The sequence below is a fragment of the Chelmon rostratus genome, chromosome 18 (genome assembly GCF_017976325.1).
Source record: "Chelmon rostratus isolate fCheRos1 chromosome 18, fCheRos1.pri, whole genome shotgun sequence".
Classification (NCBI taxonomy): Eukaryota; Metazoa; Chordata; class Actinopteri; order Chaetodontiformes; family Chaetodontidae; genus Chelmon; species Chelmon rostratus.
This window is the reverse complement of record NC_055675.1, coordinates 12435208-12455970: the sequence shown is the minus strand read 5'-3', so window position 1 is coordinate 12455970 and position 20763 is coordinate 12435208. Positions and strand designations below refer to the sequence as shown.

Genomic DNA, 20763 nt, shown 5'->3' with positions numbered 1-20763 from the left:
AGTGGCTGGCAGACAGTCAGGAAGTGCACCGCAGCAGCAAGTCTCAAGAAAGGTAAAGTGAAAACTTTTCCATAACCGAGCCGACCGTTTAGGAAGGATTGACAATCCGGACGCATTACCACGATTGACGCGATCTAACGATGCTGATTCATCTTTAGGGACAAATAGATTAAAAGACTTTGTTCTCCGTAAGACGAGAGAGAAAACTCTTCAAATTGTGCTGCGTCTTTAGTCGTACAGCAACAATAAAGTTCACATAAAACCACAAAGAGTGGCTCATGAATACACGGCGATCATTTGCGCACATCTCTGGAAATTTGGGATTTCCGCGTTTGTCTCGCCGGCAGCTGCTGAAGTAAAGAGACAAATACAAACACGAGCAAACAGACGGGGAGGGTGTGTAATAAAAGTTTAATGAAAGCAGAACACACGATTCAATGTAGTGTCTTATAGGAAGTTTTAGCATTATTCCAGCTCGTGGCAGCAGCAGGGCTGGATAGCGTTTAGTCTTTCTCAGCAGATGGATATTTGCATGCTGGCCGTGGTTTCAGTCCTCTTTAGTGAACAGTTCAGGAAGTCTGCTTGACTCGGCTGCAGTCACCACCCTGACCCAACCCTGCTGGGCTTTATTTACAGTAAATGACAGCAAATGTCCCACTGACAAATGCATTGCAAATTGCATTTTGACTTTTGACTTTTAAGTAGACTGACAACATACATGCACAGGCTATTTTGGATCTACATGGGGCTATTTGAATGCTTTGGTTTGACCCCCCAGTCTTAGTGAAGGGAAATCTTTGAACGCTACAGCAGTACAACGATATTTTAGACCAGTGGTCAGACGAGCTCAAATATCCCTTTATTGACCCCAATATCTTGTTCTGTATGTGTTAATTTCAGGTTCATTTGAAGTGGATGTTACACTATTGTTACAAATATTATTACAATAAGTTTATAAGTTTATATTCTTATTTATTCGTATTGGACCTTTTAACTGTTTATCGGTTACTTTTATCTAGTTATTTCAATTGTTTATCCAGTACATTTACCTAATAATTTCACCAATTTGTCCATCACAGTTAGAAAACTGTAAACGTTTTTCACTACTTTTAGCTAGCTTACTAATAATTTGTAGCATCTTTAGTCAGTTTAGCTCAATTGTTTATCCATTATTGTTAGGTTGGTTTATTTTTTAGCTAATTATTTCAACAGTTTGTCCCTTAGGTTTTACATTAGCTAAGCTAACTTAAGTTTCTTCCTTACGGTTCGCCAACTATGACAGTTTATTCATTACGTAAGGGATAATGCCCGACGAGGTGTCCATTATCAGAAATTAATTGACGACGCAAAGCGTTTGTTAATATACACTCATTCTGAATTTGATGCATGTTCCAAAAATGTTTTTGATGGTGTATACTCCAAGAAGCAAGAATTAGCAAATGATCACATTTGTTTTATTTATGTTTTACACAGCATCCCAACTTTCTAAATTTAAGAAGGTTTTATACATTTTAATATTATCAGTAGCTGGTTAAGTTGGGACAGACATATTAGGTGGAAAGTGGTCCCTCTGATCCTCTCATTAACAACCCAGAAACCATCAAGAAGGCATATTTAGATTTTTGTAAATATGTAAGAAAGAGAAAGAGCCAACACTGGTGTTTGTCACCAAGGCTAGCTGACCCACATTTGTTAGGTGGAGCAGAGATTATATTTCAGCCACATTGCACCACACTGCAGCCAACCAATTCCATATCTTATCCAGAGCTTATCTCGGTTTATTACAGATAAGTCAATGTCTGTATATGCACTTGGAGACAAGCAAAAACAACAGGGGAAGTTTCACGAGATGCAGCTCTCACATTACAGTGCCACAGACAGCATCTTTAACAGTGACTGTTTTAGACAGATTCCCTCAGGAGAGCATGCTGGCTTGGCAACAGTGTTCCCGCAACGCTTATCTCACCGCACAGAAAAGAATCTGTGTCTGCTGTGTTCATGCTGATAGAAAGGGACAGTTCCTTACTGCTTTAAATGGTTGGTAACATAACAAACATTTCTTGGCTAGGGAAACGGAAAGCTACAAGTTTTATTTGCCTTATGTTGGCACCTTTTGTGACACACACTGATTTGTGCTGCTGATACTTATGTTTTTAATGAGGTATTACAGTCCTGGGCACTGTAGGTTTTATAGCATACTGTACACATACTGACTCAACGCTTCACCCATACTCATAGTAAAGAACTCTGCAGTATATTTTAAGTAACACACATGCACAGTATGTTCATCCAAAACTCTTCATGTCCTTTAACAGGGAGGACAGCCTGAAGACAGCTTTGGAAATGTGTCTCCTTTCCCCAAGTAGGTCCACTACTTATTATTATTCATAATTATTATCATTTATGTGTATTATCACCACTGCTATTATTATTGAATCTACATTTGTTTCTGCAGTGATTTCCAGGTGCAGGCTCAGCCTGAGGCTGTTACTGAAGAAGACCTGAGGCTGATCCAGGAGAGAGAGTCGTCCATCAGGCAGTTGGAGGTAGGAAAAGAATCAAATATTTATTCCAGCATGGTCGCCAATATGTAAAGTATCTCGTCAGAGGTGTGTTTTTGTGTTCACCATGAAGTGTTGGACATGAGCGCCCCTTTCTTACGACCCATCTCCCCTTCTGTTGCTTGACTCAGGCTGACATCACAGATATCAATGACATCTTCAAGGACCTGGGGATGATGGTCCACGAGCAGGGAGACAACTAAGATATAAGTTAGTGAGTTAGATGAGAAGTTTGATAGTGCTCTCCTGTCAGTAAGGTAAATATGAAGCTACAGCCAGCAGCTGCTTAGCTTAGTTTAGCACTCAGATTGAAAACACAGGGAAACAGCTAGCTTAGCTCTGTCCAAAAAACAAAGATACAACATATAAATTGTGCTTTGGAGGTGCTGGTAGACACGTGTTACTACCTTTGGACTGAGCCCGGCTGGATGTTTCCCCCTGTTTCCAGTCTTTACACTTAGATAAGATAAGCTAGCCTTTCTGTGCTTTATATTGAACAGACAAAATAATGATCGTAGTTGAGGGCAGTTTAAGATGTTCAGTGCAAACAACAGAGTCTGAGAACTTTTTGTCTTGACTTTGCCATTTATCTGCGATATATATTACTGAATTAAGTTCAGCATCTGAACCTTCCAAAAAAGCCTAATAAAGACAGTAAAATGAGGGTTTGTTGACAGTTTACTGGGACACACATATTCAGGAGACAGTGAAACTGTAGAGAAGAGAAATGTCAGCTATGGCTTTTTGTATTTCAAGTGTCTCTTCTCAGTGGATCCTCCCTGTGAGTAATACGAAAGTGATCCTCAGCAGCTCGTCGTCATTCCGGTCACGATGGACATGAACGTGTTGGTGGCGAAGCTGGGATTCAGCATAAGCTGCTCCAGCATCTCTCGGCCTTTCTCTCTCGTGCTCACTGAACACATGGCTTTTTTCCACAGGCGCACCAGCGTCCCACCTGGTAGATGACACCATCACGATCATCATTAAAAGCTCACCAATTCAGTGAAAAGGCCGTATCATGATATTTGTGTGTGTGTGTGTCTGTCTGTCCTACCCAGCAGTGAGTTAATGTTATTCATCCAAGAGAAGATATACAGTGTGTGGTTCTCCTCCTGACTCAGATCAGGGATGTTAGGCACGCTGTCGTCTGCCTGCACACACAGGTGTGACGGTAGAAGAAAATCAGACACTTACACAGGCTGTAAAACTAGAAAATGAGATGAGGTTTAGAAATGACTGGACTGATGGAGGTGTGGGTACGCGCCTTTAAAACTCGGCCGGGCAGAGGAGTCATGAACATGACAGATTTTTCCAGATTGGAGTGGAAATGTGCTGCTGCAACATACTCTGCTGAGTTCAGCCAGCTGTTTGCAAATGACACCTCTGTCGAGGGGTAGTGGCTCTGCCTGAAGGACGGGGCAGACGGAGGTGAGACAGCTTAAAGGAGTAGTTCAACATTTTGGTGAAGTGTGCTTATCGCTTTGACACCACTCTAACATCTGTTTGTCAAATATGAAGCTGCTTTCTACTTTATCGAGTTGTGTCACCACGAGGTTACCAAGCAACTAGCGGAGACTCTGGTGGCTGGTACATAACTCCTCATAGATGGATGGATGGATGGATAGATGGATAGATTACCTGGTGTTGCATGAAGCAGAGGCATAAGTTGAAGCCATTTGGGCCTCCCAGTAGAGACCGAGGAGAGCATCTTTCTTCTCATCATCAGGGAGGGGAGACTCAGCTGCAGACTTGAGTCCCTTTAATCACACACAGAACATTATGGATCTATTGCAGCGATTTACAATTGCACCTTGGAAATGTTGCTGTAAGGACAGATTAAAATAGAAGGAGAAGAGGTTGAGACATCTTGTCTTTTAGACCCTCCCTGTCTGATACTGAGTAAGGCCCCATTCTTTAAAACTGCAAACCCCCAGTTTATAACAGGCTTTCTGGTAAAAGAGGTTTGCACAGGCTGAGTGGTGCAGGACGAGTGAATTGATGCTGATGTGTAAAGTCAGTCTTGCGCATGTTTTACACACATTGTGGGGACATAAAACTGTTTACACAGTCACATTGTGGGGACCTGTCCTCCTTATGGGGACAAAATGCAAGCCCCATTACATAAGTCATTAAATTCTATGGTGAAGACTTGGGTTAAGCTTAGGGTCAGGGTCAGGCAAAGTTGTGGTTATGGTTTTGGTTGGGGTAAGTCTCCAAACAATGAATGCAAGTCAATGTAATGTCCTCAGAAGTGATGGAGACATGACTGTGTGCGTATTCAAAAGAGTTAATACACGAAACAGTGGCCAGTAGTTTATTGTTATAATAAAATCAATAATTTGTACGTGGATTTGTGTGTGTGTGTGTGTGTACTGTACATACCTGAAAAAAGGCATCCCATTTAGACATGGCATCAGGGTAGCTAGCAGCACAGTCAGCATATGTGGTGCAATAGTCCATTACACCTTCGGGCACCTGCATCTGGACCTAATAATCATACCAGTCATCATTACAATCATCCCCAACAGCACCAAACCATAACAGTTAGCAGGCTTCCCATTTGTGTGAGGGCCTAAAAACAGCAGCACACACAAATATTCAGGAGTGCAGCTTTTATTAGGTTTTTTTTTAGCCATGCTAGCAGCAAAAAAAGTGTCTTTGAGGGTCAGTCAGTCCACCACTGTGATCCAGAGTGAAATATTTCAACAATTATTGGATGGATTTTGATGACGTTTGGTACAAACATCAATGGTGCCTATAGGATAAAATCTAATGTGTCTGGTGATCCCGACTTTTCCTCTGATGGCATCATGAGGTTGAAATTTGTGGTTCTTAGTGAAATGTCTTAACAACAGTTTGGTTGACTGCAGGAATATTTACTACACACATCCCTGACCCCTTCAGGATGAACTGCACTTACCACCATCAGGTCAAAGTTTTCAATTAGCTGTACCTGCTTAACGTCAGCATTGTCACTGTGAGCATCTTAGCATGCTGATGTTAGCGTTTCGCTCAAAGCACCACTTTGCCTGTAAGTGCACCCTTGCGGGCTGCTAGCATGGCTGTCTCGTTTTCACCTGTCTCACTTTCAGGTTGAGATGTCCAACTGCACAAGTACCTGAACGCCCGCTCCCATGAAGCCCTGCTGTGCGGCAGACAGGAAGGGCAGTGCAGAGACAAAGTAGTTTACACCTGGAGAAGAAAGAAATGGTTTGATAGTGTTTTTTTTTGTTCAGAGTTCTCTTTGTATTTGTGTGTGTGTTTACTTACAGCCCCACCAGCTCTGAGTAGAAATACACATAGCATCTCCTGTTTGCAGGCCGCAGGTTGTAGTACCAGTTGGGTCAGCGAGACGCCCTGCAGAATGCACAATGTGTCTCGACTGTTTAGTAACTGGTGGCCTTATCATGTTAATTTTAAATGATTCACTATAAACTTTTGCAAGGACACAAATATGAAGCATGTATTTTTTTGGTATTTCTGTTTCCATTTTTTGATAGTGACAGCTGTAGAGAGAGAGGGGATGACATGCAGCAAAGAGCTGGAACTGAAAGTGAACCTGGGCCGCTGTAGTAAGAACTCTAAGAGGTGAGCCACCAGGACGCCCCCAGCTAGGAAGCATCTTACCTGAAGTTAGCATCCATCCAAGCTGCGGTGGCAGTCCCCACAAAGGACTGTCTGTGGCGTTTGTCCCCATAGAGCCCATAAACGGGTCTGTAGCAGTTATCATCAGGCGGTAGAGACTCATGCGGTGAAGGAAGTTCCAGGGGTCGGGAGCCAGGATCCCGTTCTGTATCGGCAGGTCGTTCACTTGTGTGGCCGTTTGCGCCCACAGGATGGGCAAGCCATTTTCCAGAACGACTGCAGAAATGCTGAGAGACACTCCACATGCCAGGAGGATGCCGAGGACCGTCGGACGCTGCATGACTGAAGAGCTGGGACTGCGGAGCGAGATGGAGTCACTGGACTGAGAGTTGTCCCTAAAAACATGGCTTATATACTTTCTGTTTACATTCAAATCTTCTGACCCACACAAGCAAACAGTAGCAAACTAACATGAGACACTCAAGTTGGCCCATGTGACATGTGGTTCAGTGGACCCTCATTGACAGACAGATAAGATAATGTGCGTTCATAGAATTCAAGACAGTTCAGATACTCAGAATCAACAGCAATCAATAATGATATCTGCAGATATGAAAGACCACCATGTAGTCTTGACCAGCAGCCGCTGAGAGAGGTGTGCAGACTGTTATGCTCCTACAGATTAATAGACCAAGATAAGACAAGATAAGATAATCTGGCATCATGTTGAACCTGAAAACTCACGGCAAAGTGAGTACAGCTATTTCGCTATCGCATGTCATGTGTTCTAGTAGACACACAAATGTGTGGTTAACCTGTCTGAACCTCGATGTGCAAACTACTGGGTCGACACAGCAGATGTTCATCTGCGATTTTTATGTTGTGGTCCCAGTAATATTTGTTCTTCATGTGCAGTGATGTTCTAAATGCAGCTTCAAGAACAATACAACCAAGATTCCCAAAAGTTGGGACGCTGTGTAAAACATGAAACAGAATGTGATCCCATGAACTGCAGCGTCCAGTCAGGCGGGCAGAGCAGGCAGCGGGGATGCAGCTGACATGATGGAGTCAATCTCACATTGGAAACGACCCAGCATAGTCAGAATAGTTGATGATGGTCGTAAGCATCCGGCTTTCATATAAAATGTATTGTACTGTGGTACTATCACGTTATAATACTACTGAAACATTCTGAGCAATAAATATGTCTTAATGTGTATGAATAGATATTTATGTATATGTGATAACTCCCAGAATCATGACAGAACTCAGTCTTCATCACTGTTCGCTATATTTGTTCAGTTCTTACTTCATTTTTGCAGAAGATATATATACATATATATATCAGTTATTTATGTGCATATATTTACACTTCACAGTGCAGATTTGCAATAAGAAAGCTAGGTTTGGTCTAGGTGTGGCAAGTCTACTACAGGTACAAAGTAAGACCAAACTTATTTTGTCATTTGCGAAGGACCCACGGGGTTTGCCTACAGACACACTGACAGAGAAGATGGAGAATAAAACCCACTTGATCATGACAATAAGGATGACAATAAAAATAAAGACAATGCATAAAATCACAGCGGTGTCCACAATAACAAAAGACATGAGACGAATTTGTAAAATAAGGGAAGACTCTAAAGCACGGATGACAGGAGTGCTCATTTCTTTCTCCAAATTGCATCTATTAAACCACTTGAACACATATACAATTTACATTCAGTGCATCTGTTGTCCAAAATCAAATTTCTATTAACTAAAGTGCATTGACATCACTGTGCATCTGTAACTGCTCAAAATCACTTTAAATTAAATGCATATCACACTTTCAATTAATTCCCACCAGTGATTTTACAGGATACATACTGTACTTGTAATGCTGTCTTATCTAAGTTATAATACTGAACTAAGGATTACTCGACTCAGTCACTTCTAAGTGCATTTAACTCACTCAGCTTTGGACACAGCACTTTGAAATATATATTCAAATTTAACTGGCCGGGAAAATAAAATTGATGTGCCCTGCACTGTTGAAGTGGCAATGAAATAAGGTTGGCATATGATATAAAATACCAAATGGGGTTACCCCTATTTTGGGGTACCACACATAAAATAATAAAATATAGGGAAAAAAGATTACATAGAAATCATACAATCAAGTCGAGTACAACATTTTATAAGAAATGCTAGAATGAGTGATTTTACTTTTCATACATTAAGGCAAACTGCTTCTCAGATAAATCCTACATTTCTTGAATGTGCAACTTTCCTCGGTCACGTGGTTCACCAGTGATTTGGCCTGCAGTGCTCGCATCATGTGACGGGGGAGTGGCTGGCAGACAGTCAGGAAGTGCACCGCAGCAGCAAGTCTCAAGAAAGGTAAAGTGAAAACTTTTCCATAACCGAGCCGACCGTTTAGGAAGGATTGACAATCCGGACGCATTACCACGATGGACACGATCTAACGATGCTGATTCATCTTTAGGGACAAATAGATTAAAAGACTTCGTAAGACGAGAGAGAAAACTCTTCAAATTGTGCTGCGTCTTTAGTCGTGATTTAATGACTCCTGCTGCCGCTGAAGGTTGGAGCCAACAGCAACAATAAAGTTCACATAAAACCACAAAGAGTGGCTCATGAATACACGGCGATCATTTGCGCACATCTCTGGAAATTTGGGATTTCCGCGTTTGTCTCGCCGGCAGCTGCTGAAGTAAAGAGACAAATACAAACACGAGCAAACAGACGGGGAGGGTGTGTAATAAAAGTTTAATGAAAGCAGAACACACGATTCAATGTAGTGTCTTATAGGAAGTTTTAGCATTATTCCAGCTCGTGGCAGCAGCAGGGCTGGATAGCGTTTAGTCTTTCTCAGCAGATGGATATTTGCATGCTGGCCGTGGTTTCAGTCCTCTTTAGTGAACAGTTCAGGAAGTCTGCTTGACTCGGCTGCAGTCACCACCCTGACCCAACCCTGCTGGGCTTTATTTACAGTAAATGACAGCAAATGTCCCACTGACAAATGCATTGCAAATTGCATTTTGACTTGGCAGACTTTTAAGTGGACTGACAACATACATGCACAGGCTATTTTGGATCTACATGGGGCTATTTGAATGCTTTGGTTTGACCCCCCAGTCTTAGTGAAGGGAAATCTTTGAACGCTACAGCAGTACAACGATATTTTAGACCAGTGGTCAGACGAGCTCAAATATCCCTTCATTGACCCCAATATCTTGTTCTGTATGTGTTAATTTCAGGTTCATTTGAAGTGGATGTTACACTATTGTTACAAATATTATTACAATAAGTTTATAAGTTTATATTCTTATTTATTCGTATTGGACCTTTTAACTGTTTATCGGTTACTTTTATCTAGTTATTTCAATTGTTTATCCAGTACATTTACCTAATAATTTCACCAATTTGTCCATCACAGTTAGAAAACTGTAAACGTTTTTCACTACTTTTAGCTAGCTTACTAATAATTTGTAGCATCTTTAGTCAGTTTAGCTCAATTGTTTATCCATTATTGTTAGGTTGGTTTATTTTTTAGCTAATTATTTCAACAGTTTGTCCCTTAGGTTTTACATTAGCTAAGCTAACTTAAGTTTCTCCCTTACGGTTCGCCAACTATGACAGTTTATTCATTACATTTAGCTAATTGTCTCAAATGTTTATCCACTGTGTGTATTCAGCTACTACAGTCTTTACAATACATTTAGCTAAGTTAATTATTTTACTTGTTTAGCCATTATTTATTGGTATTTTTTTTTTCAACTATCCATAAATACTTCTCATCTAGCAGTTAGCTAGCTAACTAATTATTTGGTTCATCTTCAGTCAATTTCACTCAGTTGGTTATCCATTGTTTTTAGCTAATTATTATTTCAACAGTTTATCCATTAGGTTTTACTTTAGGTAAGCTAACTTAATTATGTCACATTTCTCCCTTGTGATAAGCCAACTATAACAGTTTATTCATTACATTTATCTCATTTTTTCAACTATTTATAAATACATTTGACCTAACAGTTGACTTTTTCAACAGAATTTGTTCATTACTTTGAGCAAATCGTTTCAACAGTTTATGCATTGCTTTTAGCTAGCTGTAAAAGTTTATTCAGCTATAAGAATTAGCTAAATGTAAGCTAATTCTTTGAACAGTTTATCTCTTAATTAACATTTAGCTAACGGCTATTTCAACAGTTCGTCTATTATGTTTAGCTAATTATTTCAGCAGTATCTCCATTACATTTAACCTCGCTAAGTATATCAAGTATTTTCTCTATGTATTTAAACCATTATCCATAGCTAACTAGATTAAAAAAAAAACAGACATTTTTGGTGTGTTTTTAGCTGTCTACAATAAAAACCTAAACATGTCAAGTGTAGCAGCTTCATTGCTTCTGCTAAATCTTCCATACTGGGAAAGCAAAGTCACTAAAATTGCAGGTAATACCTGCAGTAAGGGTGGTAATGACATCTCTGAGTCATGAGTGATTGAAGTGACAGACTGTGTTGTTGTGTTTCCTCACAGTTCTCCGTCATGGCCTACCATGCTGGGATTCAAGAGGAGCCCAATGCTTTGGTTCAAAACATCAGCTCCAACATCCAGAAGCTGACACTGCTGAGTAATACACACACCACACACACACACACACACACACACACACACACTCAGAAGTCATCATCGTCAGCTGCAACATTCAGCTTACCCCCACTTGAATGTGAATATGTGTGTGAATCATGGCAAACACACATGCTTCAGTCCAGATAAACACTGACTTTCCTCCTCACCAGCCTCTGAGCTGCAGAGGGCAGTTTCTCTGCTGGGAACAGAGCAGGACAGCAGCCAGCTACGACAGACACTGTGAGTTATGGGGGCTTGGTCGGGTTTGCTTAGTTGCTATTATGGTGAACATCATAGTAAAAATACAGGTGGGATCTAGAAGTTGTCAAGTTCCAGACAACTTTGATCAGTAATAAAAAAAAAAATACTGGGCTGATACTGATTGCATTTTAAATGTGATACAGCCTAATGTTGAAATTGGCAACTCCACACACAACTCTGAAAGTTTGTTTGTTTTTTTTAAACTTGAATCTCTACTACTGCGCCTCTCAGCAGTCTGTTTTCTTGATGTCTGGGCAGTATTTCTCTACTTTCACAAAATATGAAAACATTTGTCTTTGGTCACCAGGCAACAGAAACAGCAGCAAGGCAACCAGCTAGCCAAGGAGACTGACAGACTGATGAAGGCATTCAGTGCACTTCCTGTCAGCTCTGATCAGGTACACACCTTTTGATTTCTTCCTTGACTACTTGTCATTATTTCCCTCCTTTTTGATATTTAATCTTCAAACTGATAAACTTTACTACTTTTTGTTAATATACACTCATTCTGAATTTGATGTATGTTCCAAAAATGTTTTTGATTGAGTATACTTCAAAAAGCAAGAATTAGCAAATGATCACATTTGTTTTATTTATGTTTTACACAGCATCCAAACTTTCAGGGAATCAGGGTTGTAATATCACACTGTTCGTTTCCCAAACTTTCAAGTTTTGCAGGCTTTTCTGTTAACATTTTTATTCTATGTGTGTTCTAGAGGCAGAGAAAGATACAGAAAGAGCGTCTGTTGAATGATTTCTCCGCCGCTCTTAACAGCTTTCAAAACATCCAGCGGCAGGCAGCCAACAAAGAGAGAGAGTTTGTGGCCAGAGTCAGAGCCAGCTCCAGGGTGTCGGTGAGTAACCTGCGGTGCCTGCTAGGTCACAAGGTCAGCGTGCAGACCAGTGAAATAGAAAGTGATGAAATAATACATTAGTGAGTGACCAATAATCCACATATCGGTGAGTAATCAAATTTTAGTCACACATTTTTTTAACTTTGCTTTAAGCTTAGTCAGTCAAATTGGCTCTTTTCTATCACAACACCCATGAAAACACGTAAACATCCGAAATAAAGCTTAATGTTCTTAATTTAAGAAGGTTTTATACATTTTAATATTATCAGTAGCTGGTTAAGTTGGGACAGACATATTAGGTGGAAAGTGGTCCCTCTGATCCTCTCATTAACAACCCAGAAACCATCAAGAAGGCATATTTAGATTTTTGTAAATATGTAAGAAAGAGAAAGAGCCAACACTGGTGTTTGTCACCAAGGCTAGCTGACCCACATTTGTTAGGTGGAGCAGAGATTATATTTCAGCCACATTGCACCACACTGCAGCCAACCAATTCCATATCTTATCCAGAGCTTATCTCGGTTTATTACAGATACGTCAATGTCTGTATATGCACTTGGAGACAAGCAAAAACAACAGGGGAAGTTTCACGAGATGCAGCTCTCACATTACAGTGCCACAGACAGCATCTTTAACAGTGACTGTTTTAGACAGATTCCCTCAGGAGAGCATGCTGGCTTGGCAACAGTGTTCCCGCAACGCTTATCTCACCGCACAGAAAAGAATCTGTGTCTGCTGTGTTCATGCTGATAGAAAGGGACAGTTCCTTACTGCTTTAAATGGTTGGTAACATAACAAACATTTCTCGGCTGGGGAAACTGAAAGTTTTATTTGCCTTATGTTGGCACCTTTTGTGACACACACTGATTTGTGCTGCTGATACTTAAGCAAATTATTTTTAATGAGGTATTACAGTCCTGGGCACTGTAGGTTTTATAGCATACTGTACCCATACTGACTCAATGCTTCACCAATTATACTCATAGTAAAGAACTCTGCAGTATATTTTAAGTAACACACATGCACAGTATATTCATCCAAAACTCTTCATGTCCTTTAACAGGGAGGACAGCCTGAAGACAGCTTTGGAAATGTGTCTCCTTTCCCCAAGTAGGTCCACTACTTATTATTATTCATAATTATTATCATTTATGTTATTATCACCACTGCTATCATTATTGAATCTACATTTGTTTCTGCAGTGATTCCCAGGTGCAGGCTCAGACTGAGGCTGTTACTGAAGAAGACCTGAGGCTGATCCAGGAGAGAGAGTCGTCCATCAGGCAGTTGGAGGTAGGAAAAGAATCAAATATTTATTCCAGCATGGTCGCCAATATGTAAAGTATCTCGTCAGAGGTGTGTTTTTGTGTCCATGAAGTGTTGGACATGAGCGCCCCTTTCTCACGACCCATCTCCCCTTCTGTTGCTTGACTCAGGCTGACATCACAGATATCAATGACATCTTCAAGGACCTGGGGATGATGGTCCACGAGCAGGGAGACATGATAGGTGAGCTTTTGTCACCTGCTCGACGATTACCATGTAGCTTCATAAATCTGCATATTAATGAGGAAAACCACTGTAATTCCTGAATGTGTCACAGCGAAACATCATTTTTAGTTAGATATAAGTTAGCTAGCCAGCTAGCTTAGCTCTGTCCAAAAAACAAAGATACAACATATAAATTGTGCTTTGGAAGTGCTGGTAGACATGTGTTACTACCTTTGGACTGAGCCCGGCTGGATGTTTCCCCCTGTTTCCAGTCTTTACACTTAGATAAGATAAGCTAACCTTTCTGTGCTTTATATTGAACAGTCAAAATGATATGAATAAACAGAAGTAAAGACCATGTCCAAGTTTTCCTCTGTGCTGTGCTGTCTGTTTATGTAATGACAGTGAAAGTGGAGGTCACAGGTCACATGTGCCCCCCACTGCATGTCCACTGTTTGTTTTCCTGTGTGTCCTGCAGACAGTATAGAAGCCAATGTGGAGAATGCTGATGTGAATGTCCAGAGAGCCACACAGCAGCTGTCACGCGCCGCAGACTACCAGGTAAAACGCAATGGGACGGAAAGGATGATTAATGGAGGGAGAAAAGGCAAATACACCAAGACGGGAATAAGGAAAGGACAATGTAGGGGAGAGGCATTCAATTGCCCAAATATTAGAGAAGTTAGGTTGTAACTGGTGGACCAATAAAGAAATCTAAGCAAGACTAGCTGTTTTAGGGGTCTCTGAAGTAGCAGTATGTGCGCACATATGACTCCTCCACCTCCTGCACAAGGACTTTCTTGTGTAACCAAGTTCTTAGTCAGTTTGTTTTGGTACGTCAGACGCAGAGAAAGAGGCGTAATGATGAAAATAAAAGAAAAAGCTTAGTCACAAGGTGATCTGAGCCGTGAGTCACTTAGACCGGTAAATAAATCATTCTCTGTATTCAAATTCAGACTATATCTTATACTTGTTTGTTACACACAACCACTCTGTGCTTCTCCCACCTCAGCGGAGTCACCGGAAGAAGATATGCATCCTGGTGATAGTGTTGGCTGTAGCTGCTGTCGTTATTGGACTCATCATCTGGGGCGCTGTCAAATCATGAGGGCTCCTTCTTCCTCTCCTCCACCTCTCCTGTTTAGTCATCAGCCTGGACAAAGGATGCAGTATATGACATGGACATCATGGACAGGACCGCACACTCCCTCACTGTGAAAACCAAATTAGCGCTGGTAGCCGTGTTGTTTTAATCGGCTTTAATTGAACTGTTAGTGTCTGATTTAGGCTTGATGTACTTTGGCAAGACAGGGTTTTAGTCCTCACCTGACTGTCAGAGGAAGGTGGAAACACAGGTGGAGCATCGCTGTGTTCAGTGGCAGCAATGTTGGCTCCACTGTCTCCGAATGTTTAATGAAATTACTGTACAATGCTTAGTAAGCAGGGATTAGCCTTCAAAATGTCTTATTGCTGACACTGCTTTCTTTTATCAGGTTAGATATGAAAAGCCTACACGCTAAAAGTTTCACTGCAGTTAATCTATGAATCAAGTGCACTATGTAAATTTGGTAAGAAACAAAAGTCAGTGCAGGTCCATGATACAATGTAGCCAAACTGCATTCAGCTTATTTCAATGCACATAAAATAGCATCTTTTCTTTATCTATTATCCATTTTTTTTTTGTTAGAATTAATTACAATTCTTAATTAATTTCTTTTCAGATTTGTGTTGTTGTATTTTAATAATCAATCAAGACATACTGTACATAGTCATCCTAAGATTTGTGGTTAGGACAGTATATTGCACTCCACTATTAGTCAATCATTCCAAGCAATAAAGAGAAGGTTCTGTTGCTGCTGTCAGTAAGTGGTGTGTTTACCTTGGCTGGACAAATTGTTTTTAACTTTGCATGGACGTCAATAATGTAATTACCTGTCTCATCACAGATGATCACACACGAAGAATGTAAGGTGCATCGTGTAGATGGTTCAAGTGAAGGTCAGGTAATAGTTGGAAGTTTTATGTTGTGGTTTGTTTTAATCTACAGTATTTAGGCTTCATGTGAAGGCTCTGCACACCAGACAGGGTTAGGTTACATGTTGAAGGTGGCCTGTATGGTTTCTGTGACGACAGCCCCACAGTCTTCATCTCTATGTTCCCAATATGAAGAAACCAAACTTGTGGTAACCCAGAGTAAATTATGTTAAAGCAAACACTAATTACTATTTGATCCAAATGTAAAATGATTATATTTTTAATGCTGAAATTAAACTGTCTACCATGTGCTGAATAAATGACTTGAATGTTCTGAACCTGAAATGTGAAGAGTGATTTTTACACAGTCGTGGGAGAAGTTTGCCTGCAGGCCTTTCTGCCAGAAAGCCTCTCTGGGGGTTAGGGAGAGGTTTGCTTTACAAAGGCTTTTTGGCAGAAAGTCCTCAATGCAAACTTCTCCCATTGTGTGATTTTTACAGAAGGCAAAAATGATGTAATTACTATTTTAATATACTTAAAGTTTTTCCAGCATGAAGATTCAAGATTGCCTTTATTGTCATTGAGCATAACATCTCAGCGAAATTTGCATTGCAACCCCCGTGTTAGTAACAAGATAATAAGAAAGATAATAAAATAAAATACCAGAAATAGAAATACACTTAGGCAATAAGAATATACTAAAACAATAAAATATACCAACAACAGCTGAATACATACTAAAATGTATATACTGAGATGCAGCTGACAGTTAGGTAAGCGTGTGTGTACTGTATTTGTTAAGTACACAGAAGGTGCAAGTGGAGGTGGAGATGAAGGTGTAAAGTGCGATGTGCAGTGGCTCATAGTTCTCACAGTCTCTCACTCCAGTGAGGGGCTGCTGGGGGTGATAGCTCTAACAGCTCTGTGGAAGAAGCTGTCCCTCAGTCTGTTGGTGGTGGTGCGGATGTTCCTGTACCGCTTTCCTGATGGAAGCTGTACAAACAGTCTGTGGCCCGGATGGCTGGGGTCCGTGGCGATGGATCTCGCCCTCTTCCTGACCCGGCCTTCATATATAGAGTCTAGGTCAGGAAGGGGGCAGCCCACGATGCCCTGTGCAGCTTTAACCACCCGTGCCAGTTGTTTCCTCTCCTGTGCGGTGCAGCTGCCATACCACACTGTCACACTGAGGCAGAGGATGCTTTCAATTGTGGCCCTGTAGAAGTTGACGAGCAACCGAGAGGAGAGTCCAGCCTGTTTCAGTTTCCTGATGAAGAAGAGCTTTTGTTGTGCCTTCTTCACCAGGCGGGAGGTGTTCATGGGACAGGAAAGATCAGATGTGATGTGAAGGCCCAGGAACATGATGTTGTCCACACGCTCCACCACTTCTCCGTTCATGAGGAGGGGGGCGTGATCCGTTTTCCTGGACCTCCTGAAACCCACAACGACCTCCTTGGTTTTCCCTGTGCTCAGCACCAGGTTGTTGGCTGAACACCACTGGGTGTATCTCCTCTCTGTAGTGGGTCTCGTTGTTATCTGAGATAAGACCCACTACTGTAGTGTCGTCCGCAATCTTCACGACTGTGTTGGTGGGGTGTATGGCACAGTCATGAGTAAACAGGGTGAAGAGGGCTGGGCTGAGCACACAACCCTGTGGTATGCCTGAGGACCAGAGGGGATGATGTTGCATTCCCTATTCTCACCACCTGAGGCCTGTTGGTGACAAAGTCTCTGATCCAGTGGCACAGTGCTGCAGGCAGACCCACTGAGTGTAGCTTCAGCGCCAGCTTCTCTGGGATGAGGGTGTTGAAAGCTTAGCTAAAGTCTACAGTCTGCGATCCTCCTCAGGGTGGATGTCACCTGGTGCTGCTGCAGGACGAGGGGCTGGTGCTGCTCCTCCAGCCGGGGTAGGTGTGTAGCTTGTCTGCTGCCTGATGTGGGCAAAGAAGCTGTTTAAGGTGTCAGGCAGGGTGGGGTCATGGCTGGCGAGCTGAGTGTTAGGCTTGTAGTCCGTCATGGTTCTGATGCCTCTCCACATGTTCTGTGGGTTGTTGTTATTGAAGTGATCTTCAGTTTTGTTTTTGTACCGGAGCTTGGCCTGCTTAAGTCCTTTCTTCGAGCCCTGCTGTAAGCCAGTCTGTCACCAGCTCTGTAGGCAGTATCCCGGGCTTTCAGCAGGCACTGTGCTGTCCAGCCATGGTTTCTGGTTGGGAAGCACAGTGATGGTCTTAACGGGGAGGACAGCATCAGTGCAGAACTGAACATAGGACAATACAGATGATGCATACTCCTCTACGTCTGCCTCTTCTCTGAACACAGTCCAGTCTGTCAGCTCAAAGCAGTCCTGAAGTCCAGAGGAGGCCTCCTCAGTCCATATCTGTACTGTCCTGGTGGTCGGCTTTGTTCTGCAGGCCAGAGGCTTGTAGGCAGGAATGAGTTTCACTGAGATGTGGTCTGACATGCCCAGGTGTGGAGCTGCTGCCTTGTAAGCAACAGGGATGTTGCAGTAAACCTGATCCAAAACATTACTGTCTCTGGTAAGAAAGTTTATGTATTTGGGAAATGTGGGAAACACCGCCTTCAGTTCAACATGATTAAAGACTCAGGTCTAAAGAAGTCTGAGTATTTGTACATGACTACATTACTCTGCAGTAAAAATACAATATGTTAGATTTGTTTGACTCTTTAGACAATCCCACATACTGCTTCTGAGCTAAATCTATTTAACAGTTTCCCTCTAATACCAATTTAACATGACTTTTATAAACACTGCAGAAACACATTGTTTATTCTGCAGTTTTATATTCTGAGTTAAATGAGAGGCAGGCTGGCAGGTTGTTTTACACGTCTTTTGTCCTCACTTATTTAGCTGCAAGTAACTCCAAACAAACCATGATTGAATGTCAGTACTGTGCCCTGTTTTGTCAACATCACAGTACTACTGTGTACTTTTGATGACCAGCGTGAAACATTTTTCTAAGGAACATACAGACGAATGAGTCATGGTCTTCTTACAGTCAGTGACTGTTGATGACCACCTTTCTTACCGCTGATCAAGACAACTCAACTGTGTCAATATAACTCAGTGTCCACCAGGAGTGGACGGTAAATGGAGTGAACCTGGAAAAGAGCGTGTGTGCTCAGGTGACTTTCCCTGGGAAAACAGTACATGACAAATATAGGCAGCGACAAAATGGTTTACTGGTTGAACTGGTTGAGAATGTCAGCTCAATGATCATGATGATGCATGATGTCTGCAACTGCTGCATTTAAGACAGTCATCAGTTGTATCTGCATGTGATGCAAGGGCTTGTTCCTGTTTCTGAGAGTGTTTACGCAGCATTTTCTGCACATAAGCACAGCCTGTGTTCTCGAGGCGAAGTTAACTGCAGCTGAGTGAGGGCGTCTAATTGTCAGGGCAGTGCCGAACATGACAAAGTATCATCTGTATAAAAGTGAAAGAAGTGCATTTTACTTGTCAGAAAGAACATTTTTAATATAGAAACATAAAAAACCATAAATGAAAGAGGACCAACAACAGATCACCGAGGTCTGAAAAGAGTTGAAAAGACTGTAAACGTCATCGCCTTGTTTACAGCGCAGACTGGAGACAGTAAGTCCTATGCAGAGGATGAGATCAAGGAGCAGACAGGAGTTAGCTTGTATATGTCAGAGCAGACGGTGTTGGAGTTGGATTTGGATGTGGAAGTAACGGCCTGCCGTGACGCAGAAGGCAAAAGTTTCCTTGGCAGAGTGGGAGATGAGGAGGATTTGGACACAGTGTTGTAAATGCATCACACAGGCAGAGAACAGGTTGAACTGGGCGTCAGTGGGACAGGGAGTATTTTGGGCTGGTTACGCACACAGAAAGTAGCAGGTTGCTGCAAAGAGCTGAGCAGGATTTTCCTTCCAAACAGAAATGTCACAGCTGAGGAGGATGAGGAAAGTTTGACTGGCGGCAAAGTCACTGTTGTTTTTCACACACATCTTCACTTTCCTTTACATTTTTGCACTGCCTCATTTCAGAAAAAATGCTGAACAGCAGTCCAGATGTGACCGAACAGACAGGCTGAACTCTCTGCATGTGGGCAAATGGTGAGCTCACTGGAGTCAGGTGTTTTAGGTGCGTCATCAGAAAAAGGTTTGGAGAAAATAACAAGTCGCTATTTGTTTCCCTTTCCATTAGGAAGCTAAAAGTAGCTCCTCTAAATATATAATTTTAACAGTGAAGGCGAGTCTCTGGGGCAATTAAATCTTGTTTTGCACTAACTTGTGTTTTTCTTTTTATTTCATGTCATTAGTATTTGCAGAGGTTATAGGAATGCTATAAAACTACACAGTGGAGGAGTCTTTCACCAAAGAAACAAATAGTTTTAGCATAATTAAAAGTGCATTTTACGTTGTATTGGTATGTCCCAAATGCGAGTGAAGTGTTGTGCATAGACAGTTGTACACAGTAAGATAAATATAAAGTTGTTTGTTCCTTTTTTCTTTTGGAGAACTGTTAATACACCTCTGATCACATGTAGTTCCTGAATCTGTCTTGGCATCTTAGCATCAGATCACAGTCAGTAATTATTGCTGCCAGCAGGGGGCAGTGCTGGACTGCTTACCATAACCTCAGTGTAGAGGTCCACAACTTCCCACCAAGTAAAGCTTTTGTCTAGTATTTGCATTATTGTAGGTACCACAGCCACACAACACACTGTCCCTGCTCACTATTATTAACTGTACACACAAGGGGTAAACTTGTTATTAGAATAAAAATCTTGTATCATATAGTAATAGAATAAAACCAAGCTCTGTTAAACTTGCTTAGACCTTTATCACAGCCAGTCAGGGCTTTGATCTCTCCCGAGTGAGTGAGTTTTTCTGGTGCGATCCATGTTAATGTGCTCAGATCAAAGTCCATGCTGTCGTTCAAAGTGGCTGCTCTGTTTCAAGCCTCATCACAGAAAAGAGTCCTCGAGTGCAACAGTGAATCCCTGCTCTGCTCTGGGGTGCAGATCAGCTAATAATAATTATCACATACGGTAGTTATAGTTATAGAGGAGTACATTGTTTTTTTTCAGCTGAAATCGTGTTAGCAATAGCCTTGTTCTTGTCATAACTGAGTCCTATTTTTAACTCTTCCCTCCGCCCTCCTCTCATTTCTCCTCCTCTCCCCTCAGCTCCTGTCCTTTCCTCTCCATTACAGCCCATCTCCAGCGCTGTATTGAAACAGACCCCAAAGCTGGACAATCATGTTAAGAGAAACTCTATTTAACTTAGTGTCGTGATTCAACATGTGTTTGGAAGGGTTACTAAAACTTGAATAGTGACATAATTTAAATGCTGTAGAGCACATTATCCTGAGTGCTGTTATGTAATATAACTGTTGCTAAGTCAGTTAATTAAATAATGA

At 41.6% G+C, this 20763-nt stretch overlaps 1 protein-coding gene and 1 long non-coding RNA gene across 2 annotated transcripts; both read left to right on the top strand.

Moving 5' to 3' along the window:
• The first annotated feature begins 3 nt into the window (after positions 1–3).
• Positions 4–8408, top strand: LOC121621591. Its single transcript, XR_006007651.1, has 4 exons — positions 4–52; positions 2316–2362; positions 2456–5771; positions 6062–8408. It is a non-coding gene; the product is annotated as an uncharacterized LOC121621591 (long non-coding RNA).
• Positions 8409–8463: 55 nt separating this feature from the next.
• Positions 8464–15700, top strand: stx7l (syntaxin 7-like). The gene is made up of 10 exons (XM_041958076.1): positions 8464–8528; positions 10690–10783; positions 10953–11022; positions 11351–11441; positions 11760–11897; positions 12961–13007; positions 13100–13190; positions 13334–13406; positions 13867–13949; positions 14401–15700. Exons 2-10 carry the CDS (start codon positions 10699–10701, stop codon positions 14494–14496), a joined length of 774 nt encoding a protein of 257 aa, XP_041814010.1. The 5' UTR covers positions 8464–8528; positions 10690–10698; the 3' UTR covers positions 14497–15700.
• The last annotated feature ends 5063 nt before the right edge of the window (positions 15701–20763 follow it).